The sequence below is a fragment of the Prunus dulcis genome, chromosome 8 (assembly GCF_902201215.1).
Source record: "Prunus dulcis chromosome 8, ALMONDv2, whole genome shotgun sequence".
In the NCBI taxonomy this organism is placed as follows: Eukaryota; Viridiplantae; Streptophyta; class Magnoliopsida; order Rosales; family Rosaceae; genus Prunus; species Prunus dulcis.
The window spans coordinates 16,882,887-16,907,368 of NC_047657.1; the positions used below are offsets into that span (position 1 = coordinate 16,882,887).

The 24,482-nt window shown below is 34.9% G+C and overlaps 3 protein-coding genes and 1 non-coding gene across 9 annotated transcripts; 1 reads left to right on the forward strand and 3 right to left on the reverse strand.

The window, feature by feature from the left end:
* Nucleotides 1-283: 283 nt before the first annotated feature.
* Nucleotides 284-6,957, reverse strand: LOC117612279. Of its 4 annotated transcripts, none has more exons than XM_034341056.1 (17): nucleotides 6,826-6,957; nucleotides 6,528-6,648; nucleotides 6,015-6,103; nucleotides 5,678-5,837; nucleotides 5,365-5,503; nucleotides 5,104-5,197; nucleotides 4,132-4,269; nucleotides 3,859-3,959; nucleotides 3,166-3,279; nucleotides 2,835-3,061; nucleotides 2,492-2,550; nucleotides 2,222-2,407; nucleotides 1,997-2,120; nucleotides 1,793-1,848; nucleotides 1,201-1,346; nucleotides 900-1,070; nucleotides 284-784 (listed from the first exon to the last, which is right to left on the reverse strand). In XM_034341056.1, the coding sequence occupies exons 1-17, from the start codon at nucleotides 6,884-6,886 to the stop codon at nucleotides 479-481; spliced, it is 2,292 nt and encodes a 763-aa protein (XP_034196947.1). In that variant the 5' UTR covers nucleotides 6,887-6,957; the 3' UTR covers nucleotides 284-478. The 4 variants fall into 4 exon arrangements, with proteins under 4 accessions (XP_034196947.1, XP_034196948.1, XP_034196949.1 ...); XM_034341057.1 differs by having other exon boundaries at nucleotides 6,015-6,113; nucleotides 6,826-6,937; XM_034341058.1 differs by lacking the exon at nucleotides 6,015-6,103 and having other exon boundaries at nucleotides 6,826-6,937.
* Nucleotides 6,958-12,217: 5,260 nt separating this feature from the next.
* Nucleotides 12,218-13,186, reverse strand: LOC117637698 (CLAVATA3/ESR (CLE)-related protein 41). Its single transcript, XM_034372673.1, has one exon. It carries the CDS (start codon nucleotides 13,044-13,046, stop codon nucleotides 12,624-12,626), a length of 423 nt encoding a protein of 140 aa, XP_034228564.1. The 5' UTR covers nucleotides 13,047-13,186; the 3' UTR covers nucleotides 12,218-12,623.
* Nucleotides 13,187-18,447: 5,261 nt separating this feature from the next.
* Nucleotides 18,448-23,201, reverse strand: LOC117612285. Of its 3 annotated transcripts, none has more exons than XM_034341070.1 (9): nucleotides 22,903-23,201; nucleotides 22,371-22,572; nucleotides 21,636-21,959; nucleotides 21,134-21,356; nucleotides 20,551-20,694; nucleotides 20,336-20,460; nucleotides 19,482-19,686; nucleotides 18,940-19,193; nucleotides 18,448-18,813 (listed from the first exon to the last, which is right to left on the reverse strand). In XM_034341070.1, exons 2-9 carry the CDS (start codon nucleotides 22,478-22,480, stop codon nucleotides 18,645-18,647), a joined length of 1,554 nt encoding a protein of 517 aa, XP_034196961.1. In that variant the 5' UTR covers nucleotides 22,481-22,572; nucleotides 22,903-23,201; the 3' UTR covers nucleotides 18,448-18,644. The 3 variants fall into 3 exon arrangements, with proteins under 3 accessions (XP_034196961.1, XP_034196959.1, XP_034196960.1); XM_034341068.1 differs by having other exon boundaries at nucleotides 21,636-21,962; XM_034341069.1 differs by lacking the exon at nucleotides 22,903-23,201 and adding an exon at nucleotides 22,666-22,863 and having other exon boundaries at nucleotides 21,636-21,962.
* Nucleotides 23,202-24,333: 1,132 nt separating this feature from the next.
* TRNAM-CAU lies at nucleotides 24,334-24,418 on the forward strand. The gene is given in 2 exon segments: nucleotides 24,334-24,371; nucleotides 24,383-24,418. It is a non-coding gene; the product is annotated as a tRNA-Met (tRNA).
* The last annotated feature ends 64 nt before the right edge of the window (nucleotides 24,419-24,482 follow it).

Here is a 24,482-nt window from a genome sequence, read left to right on the forward strand (position 1 = left end):
CATGAAAGAGAAAACAACCTTAGGAAAATAAAGCTTGAGACTGTGCCGGACTGTTTGGATCGATTGAAAAGTGAAGAAGAAAAAACAATTGGGTTTGTGAAATTGTAAGTCCTCATGGCACTTCTTCATAACCTCATGCTTTTTGTATGTAGTTCATATTATAATGAACATCATTCCTTCACGGGCATTGTCGGAAGCCAATGAGCGTTTTACAGGACATCAAAATAAGGAGATTCCATTGCTCCAAAGCACAGATGGAATGACAACAAAAAAGAAAGAAGAATAACAGGGAAAACATGCTTCCATTTCCTACAAATTTAAGGCATAAATCACCATCTTAATAGTTAAAACGTGAACGAATTATTCATGCCACATCATGATGTATCATTATCCATAACCATGATGAAGCATACAACATTACAAATCAATAAAAAAATTACGAAGTTACAAAAGAATATGCAGGTAGCAACTCTGAATATTATGAGTTAAGCGATACATTGACCTCAACCTTGGAGTCTCTTAGGATAATATCTTTTGCGTTTTCAGCCTTTTCGTGATCAAGGCAATCCAATTTTATACTCACTTGTAGAGGTTTCATAAATATGAGATCTCTCAAATCTCTGTTTGATTTTAATAAGAATTGGATGCATGAATCTCTTCCTATCTTTCCACTTTTCTCTGAGTGTAAAATATCTGCTATCTTTGCTGCATATATCTCCTGATTATCCTCTAATAATTCTTTCTTTCTTCTCAGTTTTAAATACAGTGCCGCATAAACAATAACCTGCACAATGCCAAGAATGAAGATGTGAGGGCAAAATCGGAACCATGGCCAGAGATTCTGTTGCTTTCAAACGACCCAAAACAAAACAAGTAAAGATATAAACTGAAGTGCACACCTCACTTGTCCCGGGACTAGTATTGACAACACAATCGATGAAAACTTTTCCATTTTGAAATCCTACTTCCGAAGTTGTACTATCATCTTCCTCATTCAACTCTGATTCAGGTGGTGATATCAAAGAGGCAAGATTATCCAATTCATCATACCATTGTTGAGCAACACCAACCTGCAAACTCCAAAGAACTGAAATCCTAAGCTACTAAAAGCACGGAGTATAGTATTTTGTACTGTAGGATAATGGAACTTAATCTGGCAAAAAAATGAATAAAAGAAAATAAGCTCTGCCAGATAGGAACCTTCTCTGAAGATCCTCGTACGTCCTCTATGCCTGACACTTCGGTAGCGGATCCTCTTGCCTGGCACCATATACAACCTTCTTGTAACTGTTCTACAAGCTCAGTATCCACAGGGATATCTACATTTAACTGTATGCTAACTCTACCTGTTGCACAGACAATAGAACTCTAGGATAAAAAAAGCATTAACTTTTTAAGTTGCATAGATTACCAAAACAGCTTACTCTACATGAGAACTAATGTTGGGAAAAGAATTAGCAACGACTGGCAGACAATTGTTTATCTGCATGTTTGGCAAAAAGAAAATTTTTCCTCTCTGGGTCCAGCAGGTTGACTTGATGACAATAATAAGATGCGAGGAAGCTAAGACAAACAACTAGCACAACATTCCACCAAATTGAAATATTCTCTATCTTCAGGAAACATCACTCTTTTGCTTAACTTTGAAATAATCATAAATCATGGCAAGGCGATGCATATTCCAGTTGGAAATATCAAGAAAATATAGGCAGAACCAATTCAAATATCACACCAAAGAGTGAAATACAATGTCAAGGAATAGCAGAAGCATATTTAAGAGTAAGTAAAATACCTGGTAACAAACTAAAACATTGAAAATGATCAATCTCTCCCTGATGTCCACCAGCACTGTTAAATCAGCCAAAAATATGAAGGAAAACATGGAATTCGTGAGAAAACAATTCAGCAATTCATTGTCACATAATCAGAACACGAAAGTATAAAAGAAAATTGGAATTCTAAGGAAACTAGCACATTGTTGTCTTTGTAAACATACACAGCATAAACTTTCTCCAAAGAGGAAGACAGCCAATAAGGTATTCCAAGGATGCCAAAATTTGAAAACTTGAAGCTCGAACATACTCCAGATTCTTCACTTAGTTTCAAAATCCTCTGTCCAACTTCAAAATTACATGCATTGAAATGAGTAATTGAGTATTATAGACAAAGTACAAAACAAGCTCACTTGAAGAGAAAAAAAAAATTCCAGTAAAAATGGTACCCATGTCACAAAGAATTACGTGATTCTGCAAGGTGGTCAACGAAGATAATAGACCAGCATATGGAAGCCTCTCTGGTGACCAAACAGTATTCGTCTGCTGTTGCAACCAATCATGTGGCATACGTTTTAACATGGTTACTTTTTCCTTGATCTGAGGTTCACAGACCTCCAAAATCTCCGGGAACCCTTTTAAATTCTGATGTTAGACTCAATGAAATGAAACATAAACAAAGTGGCAAAAAAGTTTTTATTTATTTAAAACAAACAAACCTTTGACTACTTCTTTTATGTCTCCTGAAGCCAAATTTAGAATCCATAGAGTTTCAAAGCTGCAAATTAGATCAATTAATCACATCAATGCCTATATAAAGTTGAAATAAGGCATGGCTTCATTCACCACTCATACTTAGGGTTTCACATGGTAAATTAATTTCAAAATAATCCATCTCTAAGGTACTACTAATAAGCACTAAAAGTTCATTCCTAATAACATGATGAAAGAAAAAAATAAGTGAACCACATTTCACTCAAATGGAATACCACTTAAAAGTTAAAGACAAGTGACCACGGATTATTGGTTAGGAAACAATAGCACTTGAAGGGTTTGTTTTACCTTCGGTTTATAATGAAGAGACTATCGTCAATGGATTTGATCAGATGCCAAGGAAACATTAGTGATTGTAAATCAAATTCTTCAGACCTTGTATCAGCATTACTTCTCAAACCTAGACTGAGCATGATCCAAGTCCAAAATTGATTACTCTTCTTAATAGTATCGCCCACTGGATAGAGGGTTTCTAAAACCCGCCTCCCCATATCAGCTTTCCTGATGGCATGATTCTTAGTAGATAGAGACCCACACACGTAAACTGGTAAGTTACAAAACTATGCAAAATAGCCCCAGCATCATAATCACATATCACAACTTACAAGTCAATGCATACCTCTGAATCAACAAAATATAGGCAATCCTCATCGGCAATATAAAATGAGGCTGCAGGGCGTGCCAACTTGGCAGATTCAAAATTTCCATCCTCAAAACCTGGGGAGGAACCAATCTGACACACAAACAACGGAAGTCCAAACTTGAGCTTGAAATTATTTCTTTAATTTATCTTTCAAAGGGTTCAAGCAAACAGACTATAGGAAGACAGAATACTAGGATTCAATTTAAAATCTACACTGTCTAAAAAGAACTTTGCAAGGCCAATTCTGTGAAAACCGAAGATGGTTCCCCAAGAAGTCCTTTCAATATGGACAAGCAAAACTACTTTTCTTTTCCTATTGAGAGCTTAGAAACTTATAGTCATGCCTGATTTAAGCACTTCAGTAAATAATTAACATAAATTATGGTTAAGGACTAAAGTGGTAATCAGTATCTGAAAAGAATAGCTAAGTTGTCTTCTTGATGTGTTAATTCAGAATTGATATACATAAAGCACACAAATCAGATATAGAAAATCCTGATAAACATATTTGGACTACAAAATCATCAAATCAGGACCAGATTAGAATGTTGAATGGTCAATAATTGAGTTGCTCAAATCTTTTGATCCAGTTGACGTATAACTTGATGCTTAATTATGGAAATTGACAAGAGCAGTCCACATATGATTTAAATAAACTTTCATACATACACAGTCCAGAATCTTTCCGTTTCCATCAAATACAATAATCCGATGATGATTGCTGTCAGAAAGGAAGAGGCGGTTCCCATTTTCATCTGCAGAGATACAGCCTGTAATGGAAAAGAATAAAAGAAACGGTTAAAGATTAGGTTCTTAGCAACTTTAGAAACAATTTCTTTATTTTTATATATTCTAGAAAGAATGTTACAAAACTCTTATAATGCTCTACAGAGAAGATGCAATTATAATGCTGCAAGTCGGTGATGCATAGGGAGCATATACCTGGGAAGTATAATAGTAAATTCCTCAAAGAACAGAAATACGGCTCCTTGATGATCTCAGATTGCTTCAACCAAGTGATTTTCAAGTTATTGAGTGACTTGATATTCCCATCATCTTGCACATACAACTCCTCAACAGCTGCACAAGGGCATTAACATGTATCGTGGAATAAGTATAGGTATTTAAATGTGTACATGCATTTAAATATATGCATATGGCCCACATTAAAACTCATTGAACTCTATACATTCAGTCAACTGACATACGAAAAAACAATTAACAACAATAGAGGGGTAAGAGAAGCTTAACAGGCGAATAGTTTATCATGTTACTAGAGATCATGATCTTTCTCCCACCAAGTGTAACCAGAAAGTAGCAAAAGGGGACGAGGCAGAACCAACAGAGATATAAGACAACTACTGAAGTTTATGAAAAGAGCAAAGAGTAGTAATTTAGGTAGATTTAAAATCTAACACCATCAAATACTTAAAACAGATCCCCCAACCAAAGTATGATGCTTTATCATAAAATAGAGAGGGAAGTTATAAGCATAACCACTAAATTAAACTTTAGGACATCTACCGCCAAAAAAATCAGCATGCTACATAGACACTTAAGCAAACCATAAGAGGAAGTCTGACTGACTATACAGATCCCTTTGTCTCACAGCTACAGTTTCTGTTGTACATTGTTTCTTCAATATTATTCTTTTTTCTTTTTAAGGAGGGCCACAGAGTGGGGCGGGTGGGGTGTCTGATAATATTAAGTCATCAACACTTGACTGTCCAAAATCTCATGATAATATTAAGTCATCAACACTTGATTGTTCAAAATCTCATGATAATATTAAGTCATCAAAACTTATTTGTTGAAAATGCCATGATAATATTAAGTCATCAACACTTACCAGATGAAGAAACATATTCTTATCTCGAACAAACTTTTAACAAATCTATAGAGGGTAATGTGTACCTTTTTTAAGAACTTCGAGGTCCATGTCCTTCTCATGGTAAACCACTGGATTCATAAAATCTTTAAACAAGATGTAGCATGCCCCATTGTCCATCTATATTAATAATTGTGCGAAAGAAATTAGATCCAATTATTTCTACCACAGTTTTTTAGGACTTCTAACAGGTCAATTACTGTTTAAAAATTACGGATATACAATTTTTTTATTTTTTGGGTATGCAAAAGTCCTTTCACCAGCCAAACCAAGGATCTTTACCTCACCTCAGTGAAGTTCTTGTTCGAAAATAAAATGGGAAATGTGACGTATTCCTTCAGTATAAATTGGATTAGGTGGCTTCGATCATCTGCTGAGCGAATCAAACTGTCTGACAGAAAACCCATAATGTGGAGCTGAGGAAACCTACAATAGAGCACACAGAAAGAAGAGAGAGAGCTTCAGAATGACTACCCACCCAACCATAATCATCCAATTCTAAGTAGAAAAAACAAACATATGACAGATTACAACATATTCTATCTACCTCATCTAGTTCTAAGTGGAAAGAATTAAACATACGTCATTTTCTTTCTTTACCTCGGTTGAATTGACTTCACTTTTTCTAACATGATAGCAGCTTCACAACTGGTTGTTAAAGAAGTTTCAAGAAAACGCCCAGTAAGAACCAAGAAAGTTCCATCTCTTTTAGAGAAATCTTTGCCTCCCTTGGACCTATTCAACCAACAATGGCAAGGACCTGTACATTAATATAGAAAGTAAATAAGGGGCAAAGCACAATGGGAATACAAAATATAAAAGGAGCCAATTAAACAACAACTGGAATTTGCAAAAATTTCTCCTTACAAAGAAACCAACAATAATAACCATCGTCCTAGCCAATAAAAAGAAATATCCAAGAAAGTAATTTGAGTACCTTCAAGCTCATCTAATGTGGATTTAATGAAGGATGAAAAATCAAGTTCTTGGGCAGACTCGTAGGATACTTGTGATGTGGTTGAAAGCCTGAAAGAGACTGTCAATCAGAAGGCAAAGCTCCGATTACAAAAAACAACATAAACCCGCAGTTACAAAACAAAAATTTGAACTGAGCCAATTAACAATAGGACCCAGATAGATATCACTAAACAAAATGGACAAGCGCCTAGACCAATCAAGATGAGTATATCACAAAATCACAGGTGATAAGCTCCAATTGTATAAAACAACATGAACCCGCAGTTACAAACAAAAATTTGAACTGAGCCAAGCAACAATTGGACCCAGATAGATATCACTAAACAAAATGAACAACCACTTGGAACAATCAAGATGAATATATCACAAAACCGCAGGTGAAATTCTATGAAAAGATATGCCCTTCCATGGCATGGATACAAATTGGAACAAAATTTATAAAAACAAAACAAACAAAGTTGGATATAATTACCTCCGAGCACGAAACCCACTCGGTAGAATCCTTGTACCAATTCTTTCCCAAGCATTTGAGTGAGGAATTTTAGACAAAGATGATAACTTGGTAGCTGGTCTACATTGTAGATGATGATCACCTGAGCAAAGATACAAGCTTTAAGTCTCAGATTGACATTTTCTAAACTTCTACTTCTAATAGCAACACACTGCAAAGCTACACTCTGCTGCTTCCAGGTTAAAATAATTTTCTTTCACACCAAAATGGAATTGAAATGCATTTGAGATCATAACAACTTCAAGTTTAGTGAGCTCACCGGAGTGAATTCGCGGCAAAAATCGTGAGATTTCTCTCAGACGCCGATATCTCAGAGCCATTTTTCTAACAGAAACATGTGATTCTCTGGTTCTCAGCGTTGGAATTTTGGTGAAACGCCAACTGCCCCACCGCCGGGGTTTCAATCTAGGGCTTAGGGTTTAGCCTTGGAAGGAAGGGTTTTAGAAATTGGAATGGGCCGCTTGTGCCAATTTCATATTGGGCCTACAGATTTGTTTAAGTTACCATATTGAGCCAGGCCCACAAAAGAAATAGTCTAGCCGGGCGGCTATAAACGATTTCTCTAATTTTTTGAAAAGAAATGGTATAGCCGGGCGGCTATACTCGGTTTTTATAAATTTTTTAAAAGAAATTGTACAGCCGGGCGGCTATACTCGGTTTTTCCTAATTTTTTTTTAAAATAAATAGTATAGCCGGACGGCTATACTCGGAATTTTTCTAATTTTTTTAAAAAAGAAATAGTATAGCCGCTTTTTCCTTTGTTTTTTAAAAGAAATAGTAATATCGGCCGGCTATACTCCGAATTTTCCTAATTTTTAAAAAAGAAATAGTATAGCCAAACAGATATACGGGGAATTTTCCTTTTTTTTTTTTAAAGAAATAGTATAGCCGACCGGCTATACCAAATTAATCTATATATATAAAGCAAAAAGCAGAGAATGGTGAAACATTCAAAATATCATAAAGTGCTCTTGGTTAATTCAAATATTAAGAAATGAAATTATTAATTAAATGAGGATAATATGGTAAATTCACATTTTTTTCATATTAAAAAAATTAAAATTCAAAACAAAATCAGATAATAGGTCCTACTTTTATGGAACATAACTACCCATGTTATCTTTTCTTAATTCTAATGCAACTAGAAGGGTATTTTTTTCTTAATTTCTTTTTTAAAATAGAAATAGTATAGCCATGCGGCTATATGCAAATTTTTTCCTACTTTTTTAAAAAGAAATAGTATAGCCACGCAGCGATACTATTTTTTCCCTAATTTTTAAAAGAAATAGTATAACCTTAGATCGAGAGAAATTGGAAAGAAAAAAATTGGCAAAGTTAGGTTTTTTGTTTTCTGAGTTGTGATTTTTTTCTCCACTTGTTTCCTTTATAGACGTCCATTATGACACTCGTTTCTAATTTTTCCCGCATTCCTTGAGCTTTCACCCGTAATTTCTCGTTTTCTGAATGAGACACGTCTCGGCAATTTCTGTCGAATTTGCCATTGCCGCTTAGGGTTTGTGTTAGACACTTCTCCGTAATTTCTGCTTCGGGCTTAGGGGAAAAAAGAGAAACCCGCACGTAATTTCCAGGTTAGGGGTGGCAATTTCTGATACGACTCGTTACATGACTCAAAAGCTCCATAGAAAAAACACAACTTGAGCCCGCACGATTAATAATTGAGTAATTTTTGGGTCAACCCGTTATGATTCGTTTATTAAATGGGTAGTTTTCGGGTCAACTCACCAACCCACTAAAATACATGTTTAACTCGTTTATTGAATTGGTCATGTCAACCCGTGTAATACTTGCCAACCTGCTAAAAAATTAAAGGAAATGGAGTCTTCAGCACACACACAAGGGGTTTCAAACCGCTGCCACTTTCATTCCCATTTAACACCTTATCTACCATGCTACAGACAACTTTGTGATTATATGCTACACCATTTGATATTTATAATGTTTCTACAAGCTGTTTTTTAAAGAAGTATAATTTTTAAGTTATGATTTTTTTATAAATATTTTTTTATTAATACTCGCACAAACTCCAGGCAGCCCTCGCAAATCCTGGGTGACAGCTCCAAGATAATGATGGAGACAAATCCCCGCAAATTCGGTAATATATCATAAATTACAGGTGACAGCTATCATGGAAAGTCGTGACGACTTTGTTGAACGCGTTCATTCAGAAAGTCATGTCATACGAGAACAACAATTTCAAACAAAGTTTTATGGATATAGCAGTACGATATGTGATAGTATTCTTCATGTAAAGTGTTGTTTTGAAAAGTGAAGCAATTACCAAGACCACTCTAAGTTAGCATGCAATTCTCTACTACAAATAATGTGTGTAGTAACATAATTTAGTAGCACTTGAGATAACGAGGTAGATCAAAGGCAAACATTCCCACGAAAAAAGAATAAGAAAAAATTGAACTCTCAGATTGATTTACTGTTAAATTTCTATCTTTTCAATATATGCTTTAGATATGTTGAAACTAGCAAATTAATAACTATAAAGTATAAACTAATAGAAGTAGGCCACAAATTTCAATATTGCCCTTGGGCGGAACCATGAATTTTTCAACGGGTGGGCTAGCTAAAGTTATTAGCTTAAAATTTAATGATTATTTTCTTTGGTACTTACAATTTCTATTGTCTTTCTAGAAATAAAAGTAAACATTAAATCATATAAACCAAGCTAGTTCATAGCTCTATAGACTAATTTTCAATAAGTTTTAACATAAACCAAATAGGGTTTAACACCATAGTGGATTGAACATCTAATGTTTTTTTACCTAGATTGACCTTAGGTTCCTTCATGCATTCATATCATACATGAAAAGTTGTTTTATGTAAAAATATTGACTAAGTATGAAAAATGAGTTTTTGGAATAATCATTTTCTCAAGATAATTTTTGGCGGCTTTTATTCCTCACACATCAAATAAGGAAACTTGATTTTATGGGATTTTAGTATGAAGTATATATTGACTTACTGAGCCATCATTTTTAGCCTAAATCGTATTTTACACTAAAACCAATTTTTCATATTTTGATTTGGTGGGAATTTGATTTTCTAGTATTTTTATTTGAATCTAAATGGGGGGTACTTCCTTATATACATTGTAAACTTAAGTAAATTGACTAATATAAAAATAAATAAAAGTAAAATGTCAAAGACATTTACTTAAATGTTGAAAATGGACCACTATAGCCCTTAGGCCCCGTTTGGTTCACAGAATGAATTTAAGGGAAAATCATTTCTCATGTCATTTTCCAAGGGATGAGAAATGAAAGATTCCTTTCCCATGTTTGGTAATGCTGGAAAAGTAATCGAGAGATAAAACTTTATTTCATTTCCTATGTTTGTTTTGAGTAGGAAGGGAAAACAAAGTTTGTATAAATTTTCAATTATACCCATATTAAATTAAATAAAAAAAGAATGCATTTAATGATATATTGTAATTCTAAATTGTTAATGGGGACAAAATGGTCATGAAAAATGTGTATTTAATGTCGGTTCATTTCTCCAAACTTTCCCATGATGAGGGAAAACAAAACCCAAGTTGGTAGGATGGCTTCACTTTCCCCCCTACTTTCCCATGGGCCAGGCAACGATTTCTCATGGCTGGACTTACCAAACATGGGAAAGTAATTGATTTCTCATTCCTAAGTCTCTTTTCCCATGAACCAAACGGGGCCTTAGTGTGGTTCCGGCCTTATGCACCCTTCATTTTGGGCTTAGGGTTTAGCCTTGGAAGGAAAGGTTTTAGGCATTGGATTGGGCCGCTTGTGCCTCTTTCATATTGGACCTAGAGATTTAATTAAGTTTCCCTATTGGGCCAGGTCCAAAGATTATTATGAAATCTTATCTTTTATCACCAAAAAACAAAAAATAAATAAATAAAGTACTCTTCCTTTGCACAATAATGAAGAAGTTTGGATAGCAAATGTAGGTTAAGTCAGTGGGTTAAGATAATGTGTCCGCCTGCCCCATTGCATTTGAATTTGAATCCTCTTCCTGTACATTAGAATAGTTTAAAATATTACCTCTGTAAAAAAAAAAAAGTAATGATAAATTATATTTAAAATAAATAAATTAAAAGTGTTCCCAATTCCCACCTTTTTATCATGAAACGGTTAAGCATGCAATTATTTAACTATGTGACAGGTCACTTTTTTCTGTCTTTGACTGAGATTAAAGCGAAAGTTACTATTTATTTACCTTTTTCAAGAAAGAAACTGGGTGAAGAAAAAATTATTTTAAAGTTCAAACGGCTTGCATAAACTTGATGCATTGCTGTTCCATAAAATAGTACTGGAAATTTGAAACATCCTTGTCATGCATTTTCTAAGCTCTCTGTCTTCCGGAAAACAATGGCCAATCATTCTGGAATGATTTTTGTGTCAGTTTTTAGCTTAGAACTGCTGCTACTTTATTGGTTTTATTTTTTATTTTCAATTTAGAATTTGCTTTGATTGGACATCTATGTTAGCAAATGTGTATAGAGTCTCAAGTGTGTAATTTTGAGAAAGCAGAAATTCAAATATGCCTTTTCTCATCTAGCTTGCCTTAGGCTTCTATTTTCATGAGTCAATTGGCCAAGCATGCATGCATTTGGGTAATTTTGATCTGGAAAGATAGAATTTTATGATGATAATGAAGTTCCTCACAGAAATTGACCTTTTGGGTTTTGTTTGCGGTGATGTAATACATTTTGGGTTGCCATATTTTTGTGTGTGAATGCTGCAAGAGGTGTAATTTGCCTCCACACAAATGTGGAAATGAAATGACAATGCAGAACTAGATGCTGCAAAAAGTGATTTTGAAAAATAAATAAATAAAGAAATAGAAATTGTAAAGTTGTAGCCTCAGTGCAATATTACTATGATTAAAACATGAAACAGGTGTCATGACCTCTCACTTTCATTCAGTCCACAAAATTGCAGAGATTGCATTTGAGATTTTGCTTAACAAAAAATACATTATATATTGGGAAATAATTTTCTATATAGATTTTTCAAAAAGCACCATGATAAAGCCTATGATTGGGAGCAGTAGCTTATCCAGCAGCAATAGGCAATGATACTGTTATCATCATCAAAATCATATATGACTTTAGTTTGTTGTTTGCTTGGTTGGAATCAATCAGCTTTCTCGGATTTTGGGTTTGAGAAGACAAAAGCCAAAGTCCAAAAAGCTATTTGATCAAATAATTTCATTTTTCAGCAAAAACAAAAGGTCCTGCCTCTCCCTTGCTTCCACCACTGGGTTTCAGATCTGACACCTGTTCCAATACTGCTTAGTAAAATAGTGTTATTTCCGTTGCAATTAAATTTTTCACCCGACCTTAAGTTTCCCTTCTTATTATCTGCCTCTTTTTCTTTTCTTTTTTATCTTTCTCAACTTTGATTTTGAAACCCCAGCTGCCTAGCCAGTACAATTTAAAGAAGCACCATCCCATGCAACATTCAACCCAAATATGCTACTTTTATTTTTTATTTTTATTTTCTGATTAATTATTTGTAAATATATGCATTTCTTTCTTGAAATTGAACTTGTACTATGTAAGTCCATCAGAAAGTTCAGAGAGTTGTTGTGGACCATTATTATACTACATGAACAAAAACCAATCACAAACACACAAAGCATTTTATTAAAATATATATAATTATATAATTAGAAGAAACAAATTAACAATAATCCCATTTATAATCCATGAGATCTCTATACCAACCCAAAACCATACCATGCTCCATCATCATCTATATTACATAAACATATATGAAATATTAATAATTTTAAAGTGTCTCTTGCTATACATTTCTAGCCCCAAAAACAAAAAATGAAAAAAGAAAAAGAAAAAGAAAAAAGAAGAAGGTAAATGCTAATTAATATGATGACGATAACAACAATTAAGGGCAACAAACCTCTCATCACTGAGGACAAAGCAGTTTTAAGGCGAACTCAAACAATAACCACAAAGATGACAGACCATAATAACTATTGACGTTACGACCCATATCATCTCTGTCTCTCTCCATCTCTGCTAGCTTGCTAGTTTGATATGGGGTTTGGTCCGCTAGGAACTTCATGAGCTTCAGCTCCGAACTCTCTTCTAGCCCTCGCAGTCGAAGATGTAGCAGAAGTGCGTGAGTTTTGGGTTTTCTTTGGGTGTAAATTTGTGGTGGACATGGCAGGTTTTGAGGGCTCCAAGAGAAGCCTTTTGGAGGAGGAGGAGGAGGAGGTGGAGGAGGCCATTGATGAAGGGCTTGTGGTTGTGGGGTTTGATATGGGAATAACAAGAAGAAGAAAGATGAAAAATACAAGGGAAAGAAAGAGAAGCAAGCAAGGGTTTAATTTGGTGTGGAATTCAGAGACGGATGGTGATGAAGATGATGGTGATGTTTTAGGTGCAGCTGCCATGCAATTTGGAAGAAGAAACCACCCCCCAAGAGCCCACAAGGGTTCAATATCCATGAACCAGCACCAAGGCTATAGCTAAGAAGGGAGGAGAGAAAGAGAGAGAGACAGAGAAAGTTATGATTATCAAAGAGGGAGAGAGGGACAAGGAGAGAAAGAGGAAGAGAAGCTTCAGCAAAAGGGAATAATGTAAAGTAGGTTTTGAAATCCCACATACACATTTGTATATATGAGAGAGGAACCAAAGTGAAAGGGGGATTGAGGCACGTCTTGGAATTGGGGGTGGTGAATTTACCAAAACGCCCTTGTTCAGTTTGATGAACCAAGGATAATTTAGTCAAATATCAAAGAATATCGAAAGGAAAAAGGCAATGCACCAAAGAGAAAGAGAAGAGAGAGAAGAGAGAGAGAGGAGGGGAAGGTGGTGTCTTTTTCTTCTTTGGCCGGTTCCTCAAGAAATCTTTCTTTGACTTGGTGAACCCTAAGAAAGGAAAAATATACGGATTGCGTTCTTTGCATAATTTTTTTTCTTTTCACAGGAAGAATTCATTCACTCCTTTCCTTTCTTGCGTGACTTGCACACTCGAATATTTCTTTGCACACGATCCACCGTATATGAAGCAAATTTATGGTGTGGTGTAGTGTAGTGTGGAAACAAATTAGATAAAAACGCAAGGCATTGTATTCTCTATCATATACTGGTACTGCTTCTCTCATGAGTCATATATACACATATACATATGTATATTGTATGTATTAATATTATTATTATATCATCATATATATATACATAGAGAGAGAGAGAGAGAGAAGCCAAAGGGACATGTATGTCTCCCATGATGGGTGATGCATGGGTCCCCACTACCTCGGTTACATGGTCAAGAGAGGGATGGTACGTTAAGGTTATGTTGGTAATTTACTATTTCTCTACGTACATATATAGCCAATGTGTATAATATATGTATGTACATAATACATATCATGTTCATATATCTGGCTTTTGAATATTGCTTCCATGGCCGTAATGCTTCATGAAATTAGAAGCAACCAAATTTTAGCCCTAGAAAAAAAAACTTATTTCTTGAACTTTCTTGGTGTTGAAGAGAGATTTGAGGGATTTGATTGAGTAATTCATGGTTTATTTGTTTTGGTGAGATGGGTTGATTTGTTTGACTAATTTAGCTAGCTATGTTGTCTTTCCAACTATGGTGGAGTAGTTACTTTTAAATTTGATTAGGGTTTCTCTTTTTGTTGTGATCCAGTAAGACACAATGATGAATGGGAAGATCTTCTTCTTCTTCTCTTCTCCTGTTCATGTAAATTTTTTAATTTTCTTATTTTTTTCTTCTTTCTTTTCATGTAAACATGTATGTATGTGTATGTTAACGGAAATCAAGGAGGGTAAAGAAGCTTAGCTAGCCCATCTAACAGAAATGACAAAAGCAACTTTTCAAAAAAACCATAATGTGGCACCAACAAAGGCTTGATTGAACCCTGTCGATAAAAACCTTCCACCCACACACCTTTATCTATTCAAAGGTCAAATTTCATCACCGCTGGTTCCTATTTCTTAAGCAAAACCAACACATATAATTGCTTCATAATTTAGTGAAAGAATATAACTCTTTTCCTTGTTTGGCAAGAAGAACAATAAGATATATATAACACATTAAATTCTCCATGAAAAAGCACTTCTAATTTCATTTGGGGCAAAGTCTACGTTCAAAACAAACATCAACAGCCCATTTGATGTGTATGGTTCCATGACATCGGGGACCAAAACCCAGAAGTCAATAGGGTGTGGACCTCAAAAACTTTATTTTTTTAGTGTTCAGGTGATGTAAGTTAACAACAACTATAAATCTGCAAAATAAAATAAAATAGATTTTCAATATCTCTCAAACAGACACAGACAGAGACAGAGACAAGACAGCCGATCTATAATATATATAATAACAGTGTATCTTTTCTTTGGGTTAGGTCGTTTCACTTTAAGGGTATATAGCACAAATCCAACACTCACACTATTGTTGCTCGAAATGTCAACAAATTTAGGTAAGCTCTCAACCCTAATCTAATATCCTTTTGTGGGTTGTCTTTATCTTTATCATATGTTTTTGTCAAAGGTAAAATACACGTGTGAAAATCCCATTTGTTGTGAGTATGCGCTTCTCAATTTTGAGGAGTCAAGCCATGTTCTAAAAAATAAACGGACCGAGCCCAGGAATTATGGATATGCTTAATTACAATTTCTTCTTCCTTTTTAGTAGCAAAGTCATACTTATTGTCGAGAAAAGAGTCTTGTATTAAGCTCTACATATAACTTACAAAGATTTATATATCTATAATCGTGCGTGTGTATGAATGATTGATGTATTTTATGGATGTGACCGAAGAAATCACATGCTAAAGCAATGTTAGAATATGTGTTTATAGTCTGCATGATTTGAAAACTTTGCACAGCCTTTATGTATCTGATACTAATTTAATTTCCTCCGCTAATTAGAAACAGTCAAATAAATTCCCAATTTATACTGGTGGGAAGGGAATGTCCAGGATAACCACTCTTTGGTGTAAAGAATCACACTTTAAAAAGCATATATTAATTTCTTTTTATTCTTTTCCCACTCACATTATGAACATTTCTGTGTGGAAAATATAAATTTACTCAGGATATTATTATTAAGTTACATTTATCTTAGCTTGTTACTTATTTAATGAGCTGTATTCCACCATACAAAACGCATTGTAAGGTCATCTATTTAGTCAGATTAGCAAAGGGTTGCGTCTAATGTCAGAAAACAGAATCCTACCCCCACCATGTCTCTCGAGCTTTTCATCACATCTTTTGTTTGCTCAGTTTTGGGCCACTTGACTTCTTGTATCGAAGTTTAATTGTTTAATATAATAATTATGCAATGAACCAAGATCAAATAATTGACCCCGATTTGGCTTCTCCAATTTCAAGTCAATCACCAAACTTATCTAGGCAAGTGGACTTTTGTTGTAATTTTTTGCAAACCCCAGCCTGCATTTTGGAGCTTACATTTGAGAAGCTTGGCTGAAACAAATATATATATATATATATATATATATAGTTGCTGGTGTGGTTTTTTGGTGCATTTTCCTGTATTTTTAAAGATTGGTCATCAGGTCGAGCAGGATTACCACAGTAGTTTTGGCCCTCTCCCTTTCCCCTCTACTTGGCACCCAGGATTGAAACCTAGAGTTTTCTTTCCCCCAAATTGAACCAAAAAAAGTTTGGTCATCAGTTAAACAAACAGTGTTTGGTCAATTCAACTTTGAGGGCAGAAGCTAATAATAACACTTTCTGCCTCCCAAACAGTTCCCAAGTATTGAATTAATAGATGCAATATTGGACAATTCTAGGTATGGGGCTACCCCTTTTCTTTATACCTTTAATTAAAAGTAATAGATTATGTGTAGCACTGGCTGATTGTTTACTTTGTATTTTTCTGTGCTGAGTGGCTGGCTAGCTAGCTAAATTGCTGCCTTTTGATTCAGTTTCCTGCCACAGCCTTATATATATATATATATATGTTGATGCCTTTAACTTTTGGATTCACAGTCAAACAATTATAGTCAAATCTCATAGCAAAGAAGATTGTTCAGATAGGGAAGAAGAAGAAAAAGAAGAAGAAGAAGAAGAAGAAGAAAATGTGATATGGTGGCCGTTATTGCAATGCACGTCTCCATGCAGATTTAATTATAATTAAATTCAGTATCTGAGTATTATACTTATTTTGTCTTGCTGATGGATGGGTAATCTTTATATCTTTAATATAAAAAATTAAATAAAAAACAAAAAAACTTAAAGGTGTTTGAAAAAAATCTCTCTTTGCTTAGCTCTAGTGGTGAAGCAATTTATCAATTAAACAAAGAATTAAATACCATTAAAAAAACAAAGAATTAAATAAGAAAAAAATGGAAAAGTAGCTATAAGAAGCCAAAAGTTGTAATGCTAAAGTTGGGGGAGTGCTTTTCTTGTTCCCCTCTTGGTTTTTTTTTTTTCTTTTGCCTCTACAATTTTGAGAATTTTTGGTCCTCTTTTTTATTATTGATGAACATCAAATGGGTAGAGTTCCAAATTGCCTGACTAGTCTCTTGTAAGGTTCTTTTCAAGTTTTCACCAGGCAACCACGCATTTCAAGCGGCCAAAAGCAGTGTGGTCCACAAAACACACAATAATAATAACCAAACGTTTTCTTCTTATAATTGTCCAATCATAGCTCATAAAAAGGCGTTGCTCTATTCAATTTCTATGATTAAGAAATAACGCATAAATTCATGAGGTTTTCTAATTTCGTACTGTTTTGCTTGGATGGTGATGCTTCCTCCACCCTTTCATCATGCTTTTTTTCTCCTCCTGCTTTGTTGTGTTGTGTTCTCATTTTCTCTGCCTATCTTGTCAACCTGGGTTTTCTCAATGAATGTGGCCAGATTATGTATATTTGGTCCGACAAGAAAAATGCTACTGTAAGCCGCGCATGGGTGCATGACAGTATCTTAACCTTTGATATGTCCGAGTCCCACAACATTAGCTTTTGATATAAGGATCGCATTGAAATATCGCCATACGCCCACACATGACTGACGCTATTACAGCTCAAGCCAACAATTGCTTCGCTGTGTGACAGACTGAGTTGTTCCTTAATGTGGGTTAGCCTAATTTGGCCATAACTAGCCAATTATCTCAATAATGTTCTTCGTCATAATTAGGTCAGTTAAAAGGAAAAGGCTCAAAGTGGGAGACCCTGCTTTATAGAAAGGTGTGGACACAATGAATTGATTAGTGTATAATAAGAAGTTTCTTAGCCCAAAAAAGAATACGGTGTAAAGATGGTAGGGCACAAAGATTATCTTCTCAAATGAAACTTTTGCTTTTGTGATCTTCTGAAAAGTAATGTCATTTATGTGCGGGTCATTTTCTAACATTCATGTTCCCACCATTTTCTTCATGAACATCAAGGGATATACATCACACGCAGAGTTTGGACATAAATCTTTTGACATATATGGATATATGCATTCACCAAACAGCTGCAGTGACCAAGGCAACAACCTTATTTGGAACACACATTTCTTTCACCAAAATTTATAGGAAAAAAGTATGGGCTAACTTATCTAGTAAAAGCTGACTAAACTTCTTTAGCTAAACAGAGAGTAAACTCAACCAAAAACTGGTGACTGCATCCTGTTTGTTTCCTATGATGATGGGGAGAACTTTCAAGAGATACTGAGATCGGAAAGCGCTAGCTCTCAATTATATTGTCCTTTGCTTGTACATCGAAAGGATAACTTGTAACGGACTTAGGAGATCCACACAAACACAGAGAGAGATTTATATATAAAAGATGCACTCACAGCCCAAAAGCAGTTCTACATCCATGCAAAGCTAGCATCTATAATATAGTTTGCACAATGTGGAACAGAGTGGTACCAAGATTTATGCTAAATTCAAATTCATTGCATTGCTCAGAATGTTAACCAATGGGTATAGGGGGTGCCTCAAGTGGCACAAAACAAAAATGAACATTTCAAGCTGACAGATTGTAATTTACATTCTTCTAAAACCAACTCTGCCATATCAAAAAAGGCAAACTGAAATAAAGAATGAAAGCAAATACCCATCTATCACTTCCAACGTAGAGACTGCCTAATTCCAGTATAAATGAGTCCTAATGACCTCCCAATCAAGCTAACTAGAAAAAACGAGAGAGCCTTGCTGACTTTGTCAATAACTGCTCTAATCAACGGCATGCTAATATCAGATAACTCGAGGAATAGGCTGAAGTAATACTTCCTGCAACAGACATAACAAGACAACTCATCCATATTCAATTATTTCAAGATTAAATCAGGCAACAAGGTGATGGCCAAAGTTATTTGGAAAGATGAGAAAAATGTGAGGGGTGGGGAAAGAGCATACCACCCTGTTAGGGCCCTTAATTCCTTTGTTCGCTTTACAGGCATAGAGAACTGGCTTATCATAACCTGATGTAATCTTGACTGCGCAGTGCCAGATTTTTTCTGTTTAAGCCATTTCCACCAACTATAATTTTCAGACCAGCTATTGTCTAATTCCTTGATGGGTTGGCTCTGAAATGTCCACAAGTCAAATCGATCCTCATACATTGATGCAATTGCTTCCATATTTTGATACAACCATTGGTACAAAGCCACCTGATAAAAAGGGCATATCTTATAATACAATATATCAAACCAACTACCTCCCTACATACAACCACATCCACACCACAAAGGCATTCAAGAAGTCTAGATACAAATTGACCATATGACATTTAGACAAAAATATGATGCCTTGAAATTGCATACAAACTCAACAGTCCATCTCTGCCTATTAAAAATTGGGTGAGCGCGTGGAAGTGAGAGTGTAAATCAAAATGGGAAAAAATTAAGAAAAACATCAAAGCAATATGCTGGTATGCATAAGAAATTGTCAACTTGTACCTCATTTCGTAATCTTTGAAGTGCTCGTGTTGACAAAGTACACAATGCCAAAGACAGGCTATCCAATTCATCTGAGAAATTGCTGTCAACAGAAATAAGCTCCAAATATATGCTTACTATCCCATCTGCTAAACTTATCACCAGATCTTCCAGAATGGAAACTCCATGCTTCATAAACAGGTTACCGTCATAACAGCAACCCTCCCTGTTGAGACAAGTAAGGTACAATAGTGTCCCCAAAAAAAATAAATATTTGCAAGCAAATTACAAAATAAATGTCTGAGAAATCTGTGAAGCTAATGTAGAATGTGAAAGAAAATGTACTTAACAAGCTTAATTTATTATGAAACTACATGATATGCATCACAAATATGCGAAAATCATTAACCCTTCATCACCAATAAGTACCATCATGGTAATCATAGCACATGATGAAATTAATTATAGTATAGTTAACCCCTAATTATAGTAATATCTAAGTTTAACAATGATTTTACCTCATTCCATTACTAAAGTTGGAAAATAATCGACCTTCATTACTAATTAGTTTCAACTCCCAGTGAGTCTATCCTTTTGATGGGAATTGCTTACAGGAATGTGTTTCTTGAAACCATATTATGAACCATGTACTTCAAATCCCAAACTTCTGTATCCAATTAAGCTAAAACTAGTAAATTGTAAGTGCTTGTTTCCATTGACGATAAGAAAATAACATTTTGAAAAGCTGAAGAATCTATTTTGCAGAAAAATTATGAGCTACTAAGACAAGAATTTAAACATGCAGGAGCCTGATGATTAGTTGACCACTTCTCAAGAAACAGAGCCAAGATATTAGACAATCCTACTGAATTTACCTGAGAGAACCAAAACTAAGGAAGCACATTAGTTCTGCATAAAGGTCTTCCTTTCCTGCGTTCCTGATGTTCTGTAATACAATGTTGTCTCCTTTTAACTTTCCGTCCATAAGCAAAGCAAGTGCCTGACCAGAATGCATAGCAGAATAAGTGAATTTATCTAAAGTGTAAGTTGCAGAAAAAATATAGAAGGAAACCTTTACTATCCAAAATACCTTGTTAGGCTTGCTGTTTAAAAGATCAAGCTCTGTTTCTAACCAGCTCGTGCATACAGGCTGACAAGACTTTCGTATAACATCAGAAAAATCCGCCAAGCAGTCATCCAAGTTAGAAATTCCAGATTTTGAGATATTAATCACCTATAAAACAAATTTGAGAGAATTACTATCAGAACTTTGAAATATAGTTCATTCAACTCAAATAACTATTTAATTCCAACCTGTTTGTGATCAGCATCTAATGGGGACATGTATGAAAATAGATCCTTTATGAAAGCATTTCTTGTAAAAATAAAAAGAAAGTTTCTTCATAGAAGTATCTGATTGACTTAGATCAAATGCAAATAAAATATATAATGGAATCTAGCATAACCTCTTATCAATCATTTATTATCAATGAAAGATTTATTATCCATCTTGCAAGTACAATGAGAAGATGGAAAAGATGATACCTTTTCCTAATTGCCACTTTCAAAACTGAAACAGTGTTTGTTCAATTAAGTGAAATGATTTAACTCTCTTAGAAAAGACAGGGGAAAAACAAAATATAGCAAAGCAGGACAAAGGAGGCAATGCTGACCTCTTCCTCAATTCGCAGAAACGATGCCCAGAGCAATCTTAATCTGGGACCATCAGCAACAGCATTCAAACTTAAAGGTCGCTTTGCAGTGTATCCTTCATGTTGAAGGACCCTGTTTCCCATATTATTCCCAAGTTCAAAAGCCTGGAGTGAATCCAAAAGTTTCCTTTTCACTGCATCCAAGGCATAACCTGAATTTTCTGGGTCATCATTCTTTGTTCCACTGCAATTAGAGAAAATACATCTCAACTAACTAAAGTAAATGAAAAACAAAAACCAGAAGCATTGCACACTTATTTTTAAACAAGAAAAACCATCCATTTAGAAGAAATAGACTTAATGCCAATAGCTTTTGGGCTTGATGACACTTCCTCCTTTGAGAATTAGGTTGGAGTGTGAGTTCTAGGGTTAAATCCCCAAGAGCACTTGCGTAATTTTCCCTTAAATAATTTTAAATGGACAGAGACTGAAACCTTCAAAACTTTGACATGCTTACCCTTACCTACCAGAAGCGGTTGAGGTTCCAGGATCCACATTGTCATTGGAGATCTCCTTTCGAAAAGTTGGACTAGAGTTGTGACGGGGAATTACTCCAGCCATATATGTGAGAAATACACTGGCCGTCAGAAGCACTTGATCAACAACAGGTAACCAGTCAGAGGCTATTGCACCATCAGGGCCTACCAAAGACCTCAAGCAAGTACATTTCAAGGAAGCTTCCTCAGGAAAAGGATTAACTTTCATATTTGTGAAGCCAGGAGCAGTGAGCTCACACATTTTCCGCATTGGAAATAGAACAGTCTTGCCGCTTCCATACGAATACTTCCTACTTTAGCAATATAGTTTTAGGGTGAGAATCATTACATGAAACATGACCATTAAGTGCTAAGTCACAATTGACCTTGACGCAATTTGTATACTTTTCTGGTAGACGTTAGGAAATGTTAACAGAAATCCTCAGCCCCAAAATAGTTGCAGGCTAAATCTAAGTTACTCAACAATCAATACAAGGTAAGGTGCAAAGTCAGAATCCCCAGCTAAACTGTAGTGTCGACTCACTAGCAAGACATAACTTTTATACAATACATGGTTATAAAGTAGTATGAGATTATCTTGATGATCAAGATCAGTGTTAGCCTCATAATCTGTTCTTGCTTGGCCCACTAACCTTATCTTCAAAGTAACACAATGAAAATTACAATACTATAAGCATAACTAGTAAATACAAATACTATACCTTTGCACTATCTTGAAACGTGAATTCCGGGTTGTGAAGCCTTTCTCTCTGATGAAACTTCTCTGTATGTGCACTTTGATACATAATGGTGAAGCCAGATATTCTGCCATTAGCAACAAATTTCTCGCCCCTCAATCAGCACATTGTAACAATTAACTACCCAATGAGTAAATTTGAAAACTTCCAGCTACCACATCAAATTCTGCAGATAACATTAACACATAATCACTTTTCAATCTCCCAAAGAAAATTCAAAATCAATAATGCAGTAACTAATAAATCAACTAGCAATTACCAGCAAATTCAACAGTAATATAAGCATCTACAGGACAGTGAGAAGAAAAAAACGAAAAATAAAATGCGCGCCAACGTAGTTCTTCCATCTCTGGTTGTTTTCAGGTAACAGAATAGAGGAAATCAATCTCAACTGCTATACAACCTCCCAAGTCCGAATCTTTATATACATACATATCATATAATCGAAAATGAGAATCAATTTGAGGGCATAGAAATACAACAAACGAATCCACACCTCAAACTTTGCAGAGTCTAGAGCAATGCGAGAATTAGGGTTAGGGTTTGGGAATCTGAGAGTTGAGCAATGGGGAAATATGAGAAAGGAGGATGATGTCAAATACAGACGAGAGGAGCAATGGTCATTGGATATAATACTAAGTTATTAACGGCTCAAATTCTGAGGGAACTGACCAAAACAAAACAAATATAAACTCCATCGCTGATTGGTCAATGCTTCTATGCCTTACACTTACCTTTCTTTTCTTCCTTTGACTTATTAAATTGAATAACAGTAAGGAATGCTCGAAACAGACAGATGTAATGTAAGTGTGGGGATGGCAACCGGTCCGTTAGGGGTCGGGTATGACAATACTATATTCGCTCTCGCTCCTCATTCCCGGCTCCCTTTTGTACCCATCGGAAATGGTATATCAAATTCTGACTTGAATCCCAAATTTATTTAAAAATTAAAAAAACATATATATTTTTTACATAAAATAAAAACAAAACTTGTAGTGCTTTTACTTGGTTGTAAATGTTAATTTTCCGAAGGAAAAAAAAAAAACAAGAGTAACAGACGACTGTCTCATTGAGTCACTCATTATCCTAATCATACTCCAAGGCAAATATAGTTTTTCACATTTTCCAAAAGAGTATATATTTCTCAATGACAAATCCAAACAGTATCATTTGATTTTTTTTTTTTTAAAATTTGTAAAGAAATTACTACTTCAAAGAGCAAGTACTATACAGAAATTCAAATTGCTGGGAGATAAGATTATATTATATATTAATTATTTAAAAATAAATACATCACTTATCAAGTCAGGTTCAGAAATGGGGATAACAATATCATCCACAGCCCATCTTTAATTGAGTATTTTTAAAAATCGAGGATCCCCGTGCCTGTCCCTGTTTTCCCCCAAAAGCTCCCCCATTAGGGCCAAGGACCCGATGGGGATTTATACCATCCATAAGTTTGGGCTAGTTTGGGACGGTTGTCACTTAAATTAAAAAAAAAAAAAAAAGTTTATGCCATACTTTGAAAATAATTAGTTGTAAAGTAAAGCATACAAAGTAGTGTAAGTGGACAACAAATGAGTGAGAACATACAATTTCCAACAAAGTGAACAAAAGAGGAGTGAGAAAATCATCTCTTTAGATTAATAATTTAAATTATCGCTTGTATTAGAAAAAAAAAAAAAAAAACTCATAACAATTGATTTGAACTCAATCCCAATATAGTACAAAACTAAACTACCAAATAAGACTCATAGATACTTTAAATCAACTATGTGTTGTAATTTTACCATATTCAAATTACTATAAATAAATAAAAAGACTAAATCCTACGTTTTAAAACACCAAAAACAAATGGTTAGATTTAGAGGCTAGTCATCGCTGGTGATTTGTATAAGAAGGCTACATGCAAAGAACAAAAAACAACGGGGTGGTGGCGCAGTTGGCTAGCGCGTAGGTCTCATAGCTTCTGAGTTATCCTGAGGTCGAGAGTTCGAGCCTCTCTCACCCCATACTATTTGTTGTATTTTTAATTTATAAAAGCCACAAACCTTAGTAGGTTGGGCCAGGCCCAAC